Here is a 15,729-nt window from a genome sequence, read left to right as displayed (position 1 = left end):
TGTGCCACCTAGCTGCCCCCTAGATATTACTTTTCTAAAAAAGGTATTAAATGGGTCTGAGGACCAAGTCTTGAGAGCCTGAACGTGCCCCACCAAGTCCCAGGTGGAAATTTGGTGACTCTGCTTCTGGAAGGGCTCTTTCTACCCCAACCCTCACTTCAGAGTATGCAGAGGTATCATCTTTTGGCTGACTGAGAAATGAAAAGCCTTTTTAAGGGAGCAGCTAGGTGGCACAGTGGACAAAGTACCATCCCTGGATTCAGGAGGACCTGAGTTCAAATCCGGCTTCAGACCATTGAGGTTAAGTGACCCTGGGCAAGTCACTTAACCTCAATTGCCTCATCAAACAAACAAACAAAAAACCCCATCTAGTCCACCCACTCATTTTATATTAACTTGCCCAAGATTACACAAAGAGTTGAGTAAAGTAACTATAAGGTAATTTAAAATTTTTCTCATTTGTACTTCAGCTGTTACTGTGTATCTGTGAAAGCTGCTTATAATAATATTTTGAAGTCAATTATGATACTTTTCTAGTCAGTACCATGAATATATGTACGTATGTATGTGTGTGTGTGTGTGTATATATATATATATATATATATATATGTGTGTGTGTGTGTGTGTGTGTGTGTGTGTGTGTGTGTGTATATGGGGGGGTATACATGGCTATTTCTCAAGTGCTCTAATAAGCAATGAAAAGTAGTCTGAAAATTAGCTTCCTAAAGAAGACAAAAAAAGCACAGATTGTGGTTGCAATTTAACAAGGATTCAATGCAAATTTCACCCTTTTCATCTGTTCAGCAGATCTATGCGCAAAACGGCTTGTGTACCAGAAGAAAACAAGGAGTTAGTACAACATTTTAATTTCACTTTATGTAAAATTGTAGGAGCCTGAAAAATATTTGTTATTATTCCTTACCACCTGATTTGCATTTTGAAGCTCCGTATACTTTGTTCCATAGGCACTGCCCAATGATTAGAGAGGTTAATAAAGAAAAACAGCTGTTACAACTCCAAATTTGGCTTGTTTGGGTTATGATTTGAGAATGTTATTTGCACAGAAGAATCTGAATGAAACTCTAGGGACAGGAGAAAACTGGAGAAAGGAAAAATGAAATATAACTGACATACTTAAATACTTTCAAAGATTATCATTTTGTTTTGTTTTGGTTTTTTTAGTGAGGCAACTGGGGCCAAGCCGACTTGCCCAGGGTCACACAGCTGTTAAGTGTTAAGTGTCTGAGGCCAGATTTGAACTCAGGTACTCCTGACTCCAGGGCCGGTGCTCCATCTACTGAGCCACCTAGCTGCCCCGACTATCATATTTTTTAAATGACAATTTTATTCAGAAAGATGAGGAAACTGAAAATAAAAAATAAGACTTTGCTTATCAATTGGATCCTCATAAATTTTTTTGTTAGTCTGTTTCTAGGCACAGCATCTAGTTTCAAACTCTATCATTCTGGAATTACTATGGGGATTGTCCTTTGGGAAGGAACTTGTGTTTAGACAAGGAGGAAATAGTGTGGCACAGTGGCAAGAAAACTTATGCTGGTCTCAGACGACCTCTGTGCAAATCCCACCTCTGATAATTTACTCTATAACCTTAGGCAAGTCATTTAACTTTACTAGGTCAATTTCCTCAGCTGTAAAATGGCATTTTGGGGAATATCAATGTTGTCTTCAATATGAAGAAAAGAAATGGGGATGGAGAAGACTTGTGAGCCACACATTGAATGCATTGAGAATTAGAGGGTCCACAGGGCTCAGGCCTCAAAAGCAGTGCAACAAATAATTATTTTCACACCACAAAACATTACTAACTTTAACCCCAGTTTAACTTTGAAGAATATTTAACAGTATGAAACTAATCAGTACTTGGAGAGGAATTTATGATTTCCCTTTTAAAAGAAGGAAACATATTTGGGAAAAACTTCTTTTACTTACCCAGCGTGGGTTGTTTCTGCCTAATTCCAGCCAATTTCCCAATTTAGCTGAGCTACGAGTCACTTTGATTATGCATTTCAATTTAGTCTAGTCATTTATTCATTATAGTTTCTGCAGTTTCTAATCATTAGATGACAGTGAGAAAAATAAAAAAGATAAAATGAACCCTGACCACGTCCTCAGAAGGCTTACATGTGCCAGCCCAGATTGCAAGAAACTTGGTCTATAACATTTTAATTACTTTAAAAAATTTATAGTCGTCTTAAATTAGCACTGGCTATTAGGTCTTGTTTCGATGTTGAGTAGATTCAGTTTGTTATCTCCAAGCCCAGGCACCTCATCTCTTAGGCACAAAAATCTCTTTAGGTTACAATCCGCGAGGTGATTCATGAGGTTGTTTTCTTCGTTGCTTTTACTCATTTCACCAGATTTGCTTCTTAGTGCCTGGGCAACTTAAATGATTTTCAAGGAGCAACTCTACTTGGCAAATCAAGGGAAAAACTGGAGGTGACTGTCCGGACCGTTTACTTGGCAAAAATCCCCCAAACCTGAACCTGAAAGTGCACAGATTTTGTGACCCATTAATTAAATGTTGCCATATTTTTAGATTTGGTGGGGGAGGGTTGCCTAATGACTCAGTTTTCTACTTAGTTTTGCCGGTGCTGGGTTTCTTAACCTGTGAACTTAAGTATTTTTGATAGTTATATTTCAATAGAAAAGGTTGCCTTTGCAATTCCTGCGTATTTTATTTTGTGCACTTAAAAATATTATTCTACGAAGGAGTCCCTGGGCTTCCCCAGGCTGCCAAAGGGGTCTGAGACACGAAAAAATAAAAAAGTTAAGAACCCTTGGTTTAGGGTATGAGCATCTTCAAAGTGTTAGCAGCAGCCCCGCCCCGAAAATATAGGTCACACCCCTCGGAAGAGAGGTCTCAGGACCCAGCATGCGGGCAGTGGAAGGTGGAAGTCTCTCCAGCACTGCGCCTGCGTAAAGACAAAGACTCCTCGGCCACATGCTCCCCAGCAACCCCGGAGCAGCGTCGAGCCAGGAAAACGTCACAAACTAGAAACCCAGCCAACCCAAGGACGGGAGGGGTTGTGGGGGGAAGAGGTCCTGCGCGCGCCGCAGAGCACGGGGCGGAGACATTTCCTTCCTCACGGAGGTTGGCAGGGAAGTGGCCAGGCGTCACTTCCGGCTTCCTCTCTGGCTGCCATCTTGCTATCCCGCGTGTGTTCCCCTATCTTTGGCTCTTCTACCTGCGACCCCGCGAGTAACACCCCCGGTCATCTGCGCAGCTCCGTTTCCGTTCCGGCAAGGTACAAAAAGGCACGGGGCCAGGGTCTGGGCGAACGGCGGCTCCGCCGTAGAGCTCCCGGAAGCGAGAGCTGAGGCAGAGTGGGGAGGGAGGAAGTGAAGAAGGGAAGAAGGGAAGAAGGGAAGAAGGGAAGGGAGCTGGGGAGTCGGGCAGGCCGAGAGACCGAGTGAGCGAGCGGGGCGAGGCCCCCCCTGCGCGGCCGGGCCATGTTCTCCCATCCCGTGGTCCAGGGCGCGGCGGGAGGGGACCCGGAGCCGCAGGTAACGCGCGGCCTCCTTTTCCTGCGCCGGCGGAATCGAGGGGGGTTGTGGGGGGGGGCGGGTTCTGGCCTCAGGAAACCCCCGGGGGAGATGGCTGCGGGGCAGCGCAGGGCTCGGGGGAAGGCCAGGCCGGCGGCCGGCGGCCGGCCCGGACGAGTGGTCACGTCGGAGAGAGACCTCGACCCAGCTGAGCCCTGGGGGAGGGAGCGAGGCCTGGCCGGCCTTCCCTCGGGGGGTGGTAGCTGGAGCGAGGTGTACCGAAGGCCGGACTGAGTGGGTGAGAGGCCACAGCTGAAGCTTTTTTCTGCTTTTACAGATGAAAGAAACGATTATGAACCAAGAGAAACTTGCCAAACTGCAGGCACAAGTGCGCATTGGTGGGAAAGTAAGTTTTTTTCCAGAGTATTGCTACTTTGCTCCGAAAAGTCAGGGCTTTAGTAGTGCTAGTGCATTCTTCAATGGAGTTTTTGCGTGTAACTTTTTTTTAACTTTATTGCGGGACATTTCGGAGTACAAATCTAAATCGCATAGCTGGGAAGGATACATTTTTCAGCCTGCCTTTAGCCACTCCCCATTTGGTCAGGAATGCAGTGCTTGGCACGTAATCAATAGGTCCTCAATAAGTGCTTGTTAATTGATGGAGAACCATAATCAAGGTCTTTACATAGTACTTTGATCATTCTAAAATACCTAATTGTGTTAAGAGGTTTTTTACCCCTATCATGTTAGCCTGTAACAGACAGCCTACCTAGTCTTATCTAAACTTTGTATTTCCTTCAACTCCATATACGTATTTGGGTATTTTAGATCAGGAGAGAGGGATATTCCAATATACTTGGGAAGAAGCAAGGATAAGCAAATAGGAAAATGGAGAACTATAACATTCTGGAAAGAAAAAAATCCCTACAAATCACTGCCTGGAAAGGTTAAATTTTAATTGAGATATATAATCATACATATTCAAAGTTCACATGTAATGAAAATTTAAATCAATTCTATGATTTGATCATCATTTTAGATATTTATTCCAGTAAATCCAACAACCATTCCTGTCAGCCCTAGGCTACTCTTGTCATCCATTAAGTTGCCAATTGGGGTTTATTTTACACTTTTCTCTCGACATTTTGAGAATATAAAAAACACTCTATATTAATTTACTGTAGTAGTAGGGATCCTCTGCTTACTCCATTTAAACTGTTATATTTTGTACATACACATAAAGCTTAGTGGATCAGGAACTTGGAAGTCAAGAAGGAACTAGGTTATAGTCTTACCTCTGACCCATACAGACTTTGTGACCTTGGCAAATGACTTTAAGACTATAAGGTACTGAGCAGTTGCTCACCTGTATAATTAATAGCAATAATTTTACCAGTAAGGTCCAGACAAAAATCCTCATCCGTGTATGTATTGTGTATGTGTAAAACCAGTAAAGAGGGTTCATAAGTGAACTTTTTAAAGGTAGATAGATTTTACTCTAATAATAATCCTTTAGTGTTCAAAACTACTCATAGTTCCCAAAGTAAGAATTGTAATGATGGCAATATTTGTACTTTTCTGGTGCATTTTTAAGAAGAGATTTTAAGTGTAACTGATGTTTTTCCGAGATGAACTTGATCCAGGATAACTGCTTTTCTCTTTAGATATTTTATTCTGCATCTTTCATACAGGTAAATTAAGGAATTTATATATAACCATGCCTGAAAGAATGTCTTCCTACTGTTTTGCCTCTTTATAGTCTTGGAAAATTTAGGGGAATGGGAGAATTGGTGGGTTGTTTAAACAATTTCAGGACCAAAAATCTAGGAGACAAATTTTATAATGCTGGTAGTTGGTTTCCAACTGACAGTACCATAGCAGATGATTGTGCTGTTTACCTTTTAAATTAAATTGAGGGTTTTTTTAATATCACGAGTTCACTGGACAGAAATCTATCTACCCATAACAAGTTATTAGTACTTAATGATATGGTTGCCAGTAGAACAGCATGTGTTCTTGCTTGATATGACTTTCCAGGTTTTTCTTCCATAGGCTCTTTTAAAAATTGTCAAGCAGAGATCTAGATAGTCTTTGGTCTTAATGACATAGTTCAGATTTGTACTTAGTCTTAAGCAATGCATAGCTTGCTGGACCTTGATTTAAACGATTTGATCTTGATCCTTGCATGCAGAAACTTGTATTCTCTAAGGTTTACACCTACGTATTAAATATTGGTTGCATTTTGCACTTTTAGTAGTTATTATAAACTAGGTGTGGCCTCTCAGTCTCTGGGGAAATTTTTAATCGGATTTTTTTTTTTTAATAGAACAGAGTTTGGGTGTTCATATGCCATAGTTCCTTTAATGTTTTCAGGAGTGACTCCCTATTGTGCCTTTTGATGGACAAAACTGAGAGGGGATACATAATGAGCAAGGTGAAAGGTTTTCAGCATTGTAGTTTCCTGAGGTAATTGACATAAGATGTAGTCTTGATGATAAGTGGTTTTTAAATTGACTGATAAAGCTTGATGCCAGGCATTGTATAATACATGTAAAAACATGCTACGTTTGTTCTAAATTACATTCTTTACACAATCCATTTTGGAAAGGAAGTCTATTTAAGTGGGATTGCTGGAAATTGTTCACTTAAGCTTTGTGTCCATTGCCAAGTTGAATCTGAGCCACAATTTTGAGCTCTACTTTCAGGGCTATCTCTGCAGTGTGAATGCCCTAGCATAAAATAGGCATTAGATAGTAGTTATGCCAATGCCAAATCTTTCTGACATAAGTTTTCCATTTTGTACTGGGATTCTCTGTCCAGCCCCTAAACAAAAAAGATCTTTCCAGAGTCAGGAAATGCTTTGCCCAGTATGAAGCTTGTTTTTGCTTCTGTTATCTGTTACCACTGATCACAGATGTTCCCACATCTGAATTTTGGAGGGGAGGGGGGGAGATTTAACCACATACTGGATCATTGTAAAAGTGAAACAAGGAAAGTGGCTATGCCTCTTGGCCATAATACCCCATTTTAATTATTAAGTAGATTTCTGTAAATTGTTTCAATAGAAGCATTTATATATTGGAAATATGTAAATAAAACATTTATAGAGTTTGAAATGTATTTTTTTAAAACGGTTGACTGTCTTTGGACAGTTAAAACAATGATTTTCCATTCTTGTCTGCTTTCACTTAAGATTTTGTTTATTGTGTTTGCTGACAAGTTTCTTTTGTATTCCCCTTAGTTTTGAATGTCCTTCCAATTTGAGTACTTTCAAAAGGCCATTTTTCTCTAAACTTTTAAAAACAGGTGAACTCTGCAAAGCCCAGAGGTGTTGTTAGATATTTGGAACATTGCTTTCTTTTATTAAAACATCAGAACATCTTCATCAGTTGGTCTCTGCCTGTGGTCAGATCAGTGCTGGTTAATAGAATAAACATTCTCTCCATTTTGAAGGGAAGTTTTCCGAATGTGCCTTTTGATGCTACGCTTGTCCTTACTGCCAGTAAATTAATCAGGTTGGCATATCCTACTTTATATAGATCTCCTTGAGTATTAAAACCAAAGTAACACATTAAACTTCCAGCTCTCTTTTATCACTATTACCCTCTAACCCCACCTTACCATACTTCAATGTTTAGTCATTATGATTATTTTGTTGTTAAGGGTATAAAGAAACAAAAAGGACTTAATTTGAAGATGGCTTCTTTTTTCCCTTCTCGTAGGGAACTGCTCGGAGAAAGAAGAAGGTGGTTCATAGAACGGCTACAGCCGATGATAAGAAACTTCAGTTTTCCTTAAAGAAACTAGGAGTAAACAATATCTCTGGTATCGAAGAGGTAACTTTAGTAAATTTTGACTTAATTTTTTCCTTGAAGAAGATAGAGAACACAGATATAGTACTTTATGAATTCTTATTGTCTTCAGAAATGTGGGTTTAGCCAGCTACAAAAAATAACGGGTTTTGCCCCTAAAATGGAGCACAAGGGAGAGTAATCCTTATACTGGGAATATAGTCTCTTGGGGGGTTATTTAATGCAGAATTGAGATACCATGTGTTAGCATGCTGATATCAGACATTTCTCTGTCTGATCTTTTAATTCTAATCATGAGTTATCTTTGACCCATTATGGATAAGTGCTATATTAAGATTTAAATATTCTTCCTTCCAAATTTGAGAAAATGTGAAAATTGCTGAATGGTAGTTAAAGAAAAACAATCCTAGATATGTACCCTATCCATCTTTATGGTTCAAGAACTGTCTTTGTTTACAAGTTCCCTACTCTCTCAAAAACTTTGTAGTACAGAGAACTAGAATGCCACAATTTACTCTTGTAGTAAGCATTAGCTATGAAGTAAAATCTTGAGCACTGTTTTCCTTTTTATGTATTTTCATATTGAGAAATTGTGGTAGGGGAGATCAAGGCAGAAAGTTGGAGTGTCTAAATTTTCATTACCTTTCATCTTTTCTGTTTGCAAAATAGCTAGAAGTAGGCTGAGACTCCTTCCCAATGACTGGTAGCTTTCTAGTTGGGTTTAGTCTAATAGTATCTTACATTGGTGTTCAAACTTGGTGTAACTTTATGGTTATATACATCATCTTAGTTCCCATCTGCAAGTCCCCTTATGGTCTTATCTTATCCTTTCCCTTCTTTCTTCCAGATGTCATTTGAACTGCCTTTCCTGGGGCAGTTCAATTCTCCCACCTATCCAGATTTTATGTATAGAATTCTGGAGGGGAAAAAAAGCTGTTGGCAAGCAGCTTCACTCCTACAGATTAAGATAGGCATACCCACCTAGTATTAATTAATAATAATTGGTTATTTGAATGTCATAGTCAAAACTGTTGACTGGAAAAAGAGTTTGTTTCATAGAATATGGTCCAGTAAGCCTGGTGATTTTAGAGCCTAGTTTATATGTTCATATCAATGTGATATGAACCAAAAATTCCCACTAAAAGTTCTTAGATTAATTTTAACTAGTTCAGCCCAGGGAAAAATTCTGTATGTGTTGAATGTAAGGTAGTGGCTGCTGAATTTGTTTTCTGGTTAAAGCTTAATAAGGAAATTGATTATATTAGCCCACTGGTTAAAAGAGAAACACATACTTAAGCTTAGGGGTTTTGTTTTGTTAGGCATTCCTAACTTTTCCCCTCTGTTTTTGTTTTTGCAGGTGAATATGTTTACCAACCAGGGAACAGTGATCCACTTTAACAATCCTAAAGTTCAAGCATCATTGGCAGCAAACACTTTCACTATTACAGGCCATGCTGAGACAAAGCAGCTAACAGAAATGCTCCCCAGCATCTTAAATCAGCTTGGAGCTGACAGTCTGACTAGCTTAAGAAGACTGGCAGAGGCTCTGCCCAAACAACGTAAGTTGGGGGGTGTGGTTGTGACAATTTAGTAATAGACCTGTTATTTTTTTTTAATCCCCCAAAGCACTATACATGTGTCTTAATTTCAAGGTGGGAACCTGTCTTCTGAAAATTTTGATTATGAAATAATTTTTAAGTAAATAACCTCCCAAAAATGAAGTTTCTTCCTTTGCTATGCCATGTTTCTGCTTTCATAGAATGCTTTGTTTTTTTCATATTGTTCATTTGGATTTGAATTGGGTGGGGGAAATATTTTACATGTTTAAATTCTAGATATCACTAACCATGGATTTATTTAATAATGTTTAATATAGGTGAAATCCCAAGTAGGGATTGTTGTGATTTGTAATTTCTTGATAATTGGTGGTAATTATCCATTGAAATTTCATCAATTTCTCTTATTATTTATTGAGTGTCTACTACGTATAGGATACTGCTAGTTTTTATTCATAAGAATTGGATGAATACCTTGAACTACTTTATTATTTGCTGTTAGTACTGTATTTGTTGAAGGAAGACAAAGTGTAAACAATTATACTGTATGTATTATTATAGCTGTTGATGGAAAAGCACCACTTGCCACTGGGGAGGATGATGATGATGAAGTTCCAGGTAAGACTCTACTCTTTGAAGATTCTATGGTTTATTCACATCAAAGTAAACAGCCATAGACCTTTCTTTAAGATTAACTGGATAAAATTTAAAGCACTGTGTGTGCTTTTGTCTTTTTCATTCTAGAGCCCGTATAAGGCATATCTTTCTGGACTATTCCATGGTTTGTTCTAACAAGAAAATTAAAACCTTAATGGAGGGGCAGCTAGGTGGTGAAATGGATAAAACACTGGCCACAGATTCAGGAGGACCCGAGTTCAAAGCCGGCCTCAGACACTTGACACTTACTAGCTGTGTGACCCTGGGCAAGTCACTTAAAAACCCTCATTGCCCTGCAAAAACAAAAAACAAAAACCTTAATGGAATGAGTTGAAAGAATGGCAGCTTGTTTTTAGCGATACCAATGATACATTCATTTTTATTAGTTTCATAAGTAACTCAGAATACTCTTCTTAGCACATTAACACTACCAGAGAACAGTTTAAATGCCCCTGCTGGTCCTTGAACCAGATTTGGAGAACTTTGAATTTGTAGCAGAACATTCATTGCTAATAAATACACCCTTTTCACAAGTAACTTCAGTGTCTAAGAAGTTTTTAAGAATTTTTTTTTTTAATAAACTTGTGTGCCTAGTGACTTTTTTCTTCATTGTAACCAATGTATTGCCCAGTTACAACTCTTTTAGAGTAGTATAGTTTCTTGAGTTGTAATATTTCCACTGTTGGCAACAGGTTATTGGCATTTCCATATGTTTTTATGCCTTTGCCCAAATAACTAAATTGATGTGAATAAAGCGAAATTGGTTATAGTCTTAATGTTCTACTTTGTGTCTTCTATGAATTATTTATCAGATATGCTTTGGAAGTTATTTCCCAACCCTTCTTAAGACTTAGGAATTCACTTGTAAAAATTTTATTTTCATATAATCATAATGTGTTTTGTTTTTTTTTCCTAGATCTCGTTGAGAATTTTGATGAGGCTTCTAAGAACGAGGCTAACTGAATTGAGTATCAACTTCTGAAAGTTAAGACTTGAAAGTTATATGGAGCTGCTATTTTATATCGTGTGACTGCTTTTTCCCTTTTTTTTTTCTTTTTCTCTTTTTGGTTTTTGTTTACGGATCTAGAGAATTAGATCTCTAATATTTTGAAGCCTGTTTGGACATTGCAGCTCTTTTCATTTATTGCTTATACACAATTCATTCTTTGCAGCCTAACTATGCTGAACAAGCCTGGAATTAAAGTTTGAAAAAAGGTTAATAAAATCTTTACCTAATATACAGTTGACTTGATTTTATTGGTATTGTAATTTGTATTGGAAAGCAGCATAGGTTTGGGAGACTTTTGTGTGTGTTTTTCTAGTTGTTTTGTTTTGTTTTGTTTTGGTAGTATAACTGGCTATTGAGAGAAAAGACTGTTTGGACTCTTCTCAGAGCGCCCTAAAGGCAGAGAATGAGTCTGTTCAGCCCCTACAGCTTTGTGGCTCAAACCTCCCAGCAGGGGCCACTCCACAAGAGGCTCCTCTGAGGAGCTGAGGCTCCTGGGCCTTAGGTCCAAGCAGGTCCTGAAAGAGGGGCCCGGGTTTTGTGGGAGTTGGGTTGGGCTGAGCTGGGAATTGACCTTGAGGCACCTGAGGTGATCCCCACCATGACTCAGAGCTCAAGCCCCGACTTGAATTTTGTTTTGAACGGTTATGTTTACACAAGCACTATTTAGTGGGGAATGAGGACATTCTTATTCCAGCATAGGGTTGGACCCTAAGGCTGCAATCTGATTGGTCAGTAAACAGAGCAATCTGATTGGTCAAATCCCAAGTCAAGTTTTCTTGAAGAGTTATGTAAGATAACACAGCATTGTTCTGAGGAGGAGCCAACACTCTTGCCCTGAATAGGTTATGGCCTGGTATTGTAGTTTGTAAAATCTGATTGGTCATCTGGTACCACCTAACTAGTTTCTAGCACTGTGATTGGTCCACTTGGTACGATCTGGTTGTTATTGTTATGCCCTATATTGATAGGGGAAAGTATGTAAATAGGGAATAGTAAAATGCCTTAATGTGACTTGTTGGAGGGGAACCCCCTTGGGTATAAATAGAGGTGAGGGACCTCACTTCAGTGCATTCTCCGGCACATTCAGAAGCTTTCACCCACCAACTACTGCCTGCCTAGAATTTTTGAGCAGCAACCTGCTAGCAACACGAGCTGCTAACACTAGAGCTGCGCAACACTAAAGTGGTTAGTTGCGTTTCTAAACGCTATGATTTTTAAGTTTAAATAATCAGATTCCAGTATATGTTAGCAAAGTTATGAAATTTTTAAAATGCCTCCAGATTTAAATTGAATTTAGCTGGTTGAAATAGTTTTGTGTGAAGAGGTTAGAAAGAAAAAATGACTGTTTGAAGTTTGTGGTGAAGCTTTTTTTCCTTTGCCCAATGAATGAAACAGTTAAAACAAAATAGGTCACATTTACTTCATGTTGAATATATGTACAGAAATAAGAGCTTATTCAGTATGCACTTCTGGAAAGGACATAAAATTCTTCTGGAAATGTCCATAAAAATCATTACCTATTTGCCCATTTTGTGGCAAAGTTGTTTTGTCATTTTAAGCAGGTTTCATAAATTAAGACTTTTTTGGAGGTTTTAACTTCTAGCGTTCTTTATCAGCCTGTTAGCTTTTAAAACTTATCTCCTGTTTAATTTCAAATGACTAATGGGAATGCTAAAAATTTAAGACCTGGGTCTGTTAGTCTAAACATAAGATTTTAATGGAAAAATTTAATATTTGATCTTTTTAAGCATAAAGTGTAGTAAGTAGTTCCTGAGCAGTTCAGATCCTTGCTGGTAAATCTTGTCTTATTAATTGATGAACTTTTGTATTTACTATTGAGTTTTTTGGGGTTTGGGGTGGGTTGTTTGTTTTTTGCTTATGTTCTAGCAGTTTTAAAGTTTGGAAAATGGAGAGATTATTTTAGAATCCAGAAGACCTGCTCATTGTGTTTAGATGCTTTAAAGTACAACTTGTCTCTGTCCACTCCATATATAAATTTTACTGCTAAGCTGTAAATTACCTGATATTGTGTAATCTATAGGAATATGGGCTTTTGAAAATTATTCCTCCACTAGAAGTTTGAAAATGATATATAACAAGTTTGCGGGGAAGAAATTTGTTCCTAAAAAATCTAAAGGGGTTACAAAAAATAACTTCCCTAAAAGTATCTTCCTGCTATAAGTTGACTGTCTGCTTTAGTCAAATATTTGAACACCTCCTGCAGACTGCTACCTATTCTCAACCCTAAAGCAGTAATTATCCCAACAAATTTAGCTCCCAAATTAGTAGGTATCAAAATGTCAGATTCTGTTAAACCCAGAATTGGTCTTGTGTCTTTGCTTTGTGTTGTTTAGTCACATATACGGAATGCCAGTTAAGTTGTTTAATTGCAGTCTGAATTTTTTTTTTTTAATTTAAATTGTTTCTGGCTAACCACTTGCAGATGCAAGATAGTAGAATGACAGCGAATCAAGGAGCTATTGAACTTAATTCTTGGCCAATTTTGTTGTGTGACAAACTGCTAATGGACAATTAGCAATAGATGACTGCCCAGATATCAGCAGCACCCCTTGTAATTATCCTATTTATGAGATAACTAATGTGTTAAATCTCACAGATTGGATTGCTACAACCCGTTCCCAATACACACATCTTCAGAAGACCCTGATAAGTGAGTAGTTATAGGAGTTTAAGCCATGGCAAGTTGGTTGGGCACAGATACAATTTGGAATTAAGAGTCAAGAGAGGACCTAGGTTCAACTCCTGGTTTTTATTTCATGTTCAATACATTATACCTTATTTGGATTTTAATTGCTAATGTCTACAATTAAGGAGTTGGACTATGAATCTCTCTAAGTTTTTTTCTGTCTTGGGAGAGTCCTGTGAATTTATGACATTTGGTGGGCCTCTAAAATTAGTCAATTATTCTTTGGGCCTAACTGTAGATTCCATGTGGAAACGAATTAGCCAGACAGTATATGGAACTGGATGGACTTGTTTGCTTGTCAGCAGAATACTCTTCTTAATGACTAAATATTGGTGCTGGAGTCATAATATTTTTCAAATATTATGCTGTACTATATTGGCTGGGTCAAAGGTTCATGAAGTGACCTGGTAGTTAAAAACAGACTCGTACATTAGTGTTTTCATTTGTTCAGGACATTTTTTACATATATAAATCTTATGTTTGAAAGACTTGTGGATTTGGAAACACGTTTCAGTTTTCTAGAAATAATAGCTGGGTGGGCTTTCTCTTTTATGCACATGAATTTTCATCGCTCCAGTCAGCACAATCTTGTATACCATCTTTGCAGCGTACTTTGGGAATGCAGTCACAATCAGCAAAGAAAACTGTATTGCACCTCCAGCCTGAACAAGTTGGGCACTGCAAACCTGTAGATAATTGGTTCATTTTAAAATGTTTGTCCATTGATCAAGCAAGATTCCACTACTAGAATCCAGGCTTCAAGACAGCTGGAAAAGAAATATCTCAAGAAATTTAGGGTGTATTAGTTAAAACTAAGATAACTGCAACTGTGCCAAGTATTGTACACTTTTGGGTAAAATAATTGGTCCTGTGAGCAAAGCCAAGTTGAGGAATACAATTCAGAATAGTGTCCTGATTTATACAAACAAAAAAGGAAAGATAGTCATATATTTTGACACTGGAAAGAGGAATAGAGAAGTGATCCTATGTTTTTAAAAGCTATTGATCATTAAAGTAGATATGTTCCACCCATGTCAACTCCCAAGGAAGTTATTCTATAACTACACATTTACAGGAATAGAAGGAATTAATTTTCAGGGAACTTGGAATGCTTTGCCAACACTAATTACATCATGATGGTCAAGACCAGGAGGAACTGCATTATTTCAACCCTATGGCTTTTTAAAACCCTTCCAGAGGAGGTAAAAGTTTACATTCCGTCATCAGCAGGTATTTCTTTGTAGGGAGGTTTTGGGCAAGAGAAGGAATGAGGAACATAATGGTAAAGGCAAAGGTATATGAAGATAAGAAAAGGCAGAGACTTTGAGAAATCCTAACCTTTACCTAAAATGATCCTACAAATTGAGACACTATCATGAGTTCAGGTTTAGAAAGGGGAGGAACTCATTCATTGGCACACATCCAGCCCTTGTCCTCTTTTATTAGCTTTAAAACTGGCTAAACCTGCTTCTTGGCTATATCAGTTTGCTTGGTTTATCTGTTCACTTGCATTGAGTTTTGTACAAGAAATGATTAATCAACTTGACAATTTGTAGGTGGAAACATCCAAGGAAGATTTCTAGGGTGTGTTGGAGTTTGAATAATTGAGGTGTGTGAAAATGGGTGGAGCCTTGCTAGCCCATTGACCCAGATGAAGCATCTTCTTTCATTTTTACCTGATTCATCTGAACAATCTCCACAGTCATTCCTCATGTCACAGACCTTGTCTATGTAAGTCCATATCTTCTGGTTAGGACACTTAAATAGCAAGTTTTGAGGTAGACTGCTGGGCATTTGACCTGTTTCAGACAAAGGGATTAATTCTAAGAGATGAAAATTATAGAGGTAATAGAGTCATAGTGATTAATAGCAAATATTTCAACCTAGGGTTTGGTATCCTCTTACCACAATATGCCGTGGATTCATCTTCTCCGTGACTGCAGTCTAGCTTTGTATTACAAAGCAGGGATGGTGGTAAGCAGGTGGTTAGATCATCACACAAAAAGCCAAGCTGCTTTGAAGCTGTTTGACATTGTCGGTATGATGGACCTAGAGAAGTTGTAAAAAAGCATTATTGGCAACATCTTTGAGGGACTCTGCATCTATCCTATATATCATAAGCCTAGGAACCTGAACTACTGTTGTCTTTGGTGCAGTGTCTGACACATTTCCTGATAACTTTTGTGTATACACACCCAGCTTAGTAGATTTTGTAGGATCATAGATCAAGAATTGAAAAGGGACAGCCTTTCCAAACCCTTCTCTTGGCAGAAGGGCCCAAGGAGCTTTAATAATTTGTTGAGTGTCACATAATGAAGGGCAGATGGAAGCTAGATCTAGGTGCACTGGTCCACAGCTACTTCCCATTACACTTAAAATTTCTGTTTTTCCCCTTTCTGCTTTCGCTGTGTCCCAAGGTCTTCTGGGACATATGTCTTTGTTTTTGTTTTTAGCTTGCACATCTCCAGCACTACTTTGAAACCC

At 38.3% G+C, this 15,729-nt stretch overlaps 2 protein-coding genes across 2 annotated transcripts in view; one reads left to right on the top strand and one right to left on the bottom strand.

The window, feature by feature from the left end:
• The first annotated feature begins 3,107 nt into the window (after nt 1–3,107).
• Nucleotides 3,108–10,769, top strand: BTF3 (basic transcription factor 3). The gene is made up of 6 exons (XM_043986486.1): nt 3,108–3,266; nt 3,842–3,910; nt 7,227–7,340; nt 8,674–8,875; nt 9,434–9,490; nt 10,446–10,769. Exons 2-6 carry the CDS (start codon nt 3,842–3,844, stop codon nt 10,490–10,492), a joined length of 489 nt encoding a protein of 162 aa, XP_043842421.1. The 5' UTR covers nt 3,108–3,266; the 3' UTR covers nt 10,493–10,769.
• Nucleotides 10,770–13,794: 3,025 nt separating this feature from the next.
• Nucleotides 13,795–15,729, bottom strand: part of LOC122750137 (low-density lipoprotein receptor class A domain-containing protein 1-like) — a 32,667-nt gene continuing 30,732 nt past the window's right edge. The window contains exons 5-7 of the mRNA XM_043996807.1: nt 15,151–15,294; nt 14,922–15,044; nt 13,795–13,931 (exon numbers count right to left, since the gene is read on the bottom strand). Coding sequence (XP_043852742.1) covers nt 13,795–13,931; nt 14,922–15,044; nt 15,151–15,294 — 404 coding nt within the window. The remainder of the gene's footprint in view (nt 13,932–14,921; nt 15,045–15,150; nt 15,295–15,729) is intronic.

This window comes from Dromiciops gliroides, chromosome 1 (genome assembly GCF_019393635.1).
Source record: "Dromiciops gliroides isolate mDroGli1 chromosome 1, mDroGli1.pri, whole genome shotgun sequence".
In the NCBI taxonomy this organism is placed as follows: domain Eukaryota; kingdom Metazoa; phylum Chordata; class Mammalia; order Microbiotheria; family Microbiotheriidae; genus Dromiciops; species Dromiciops gliroides.
The sequence above is the reverse complement of the archived record's forward strand: the minus strand, read 5'-3'. Positions and strand labels throughout refer to the sequence as shown.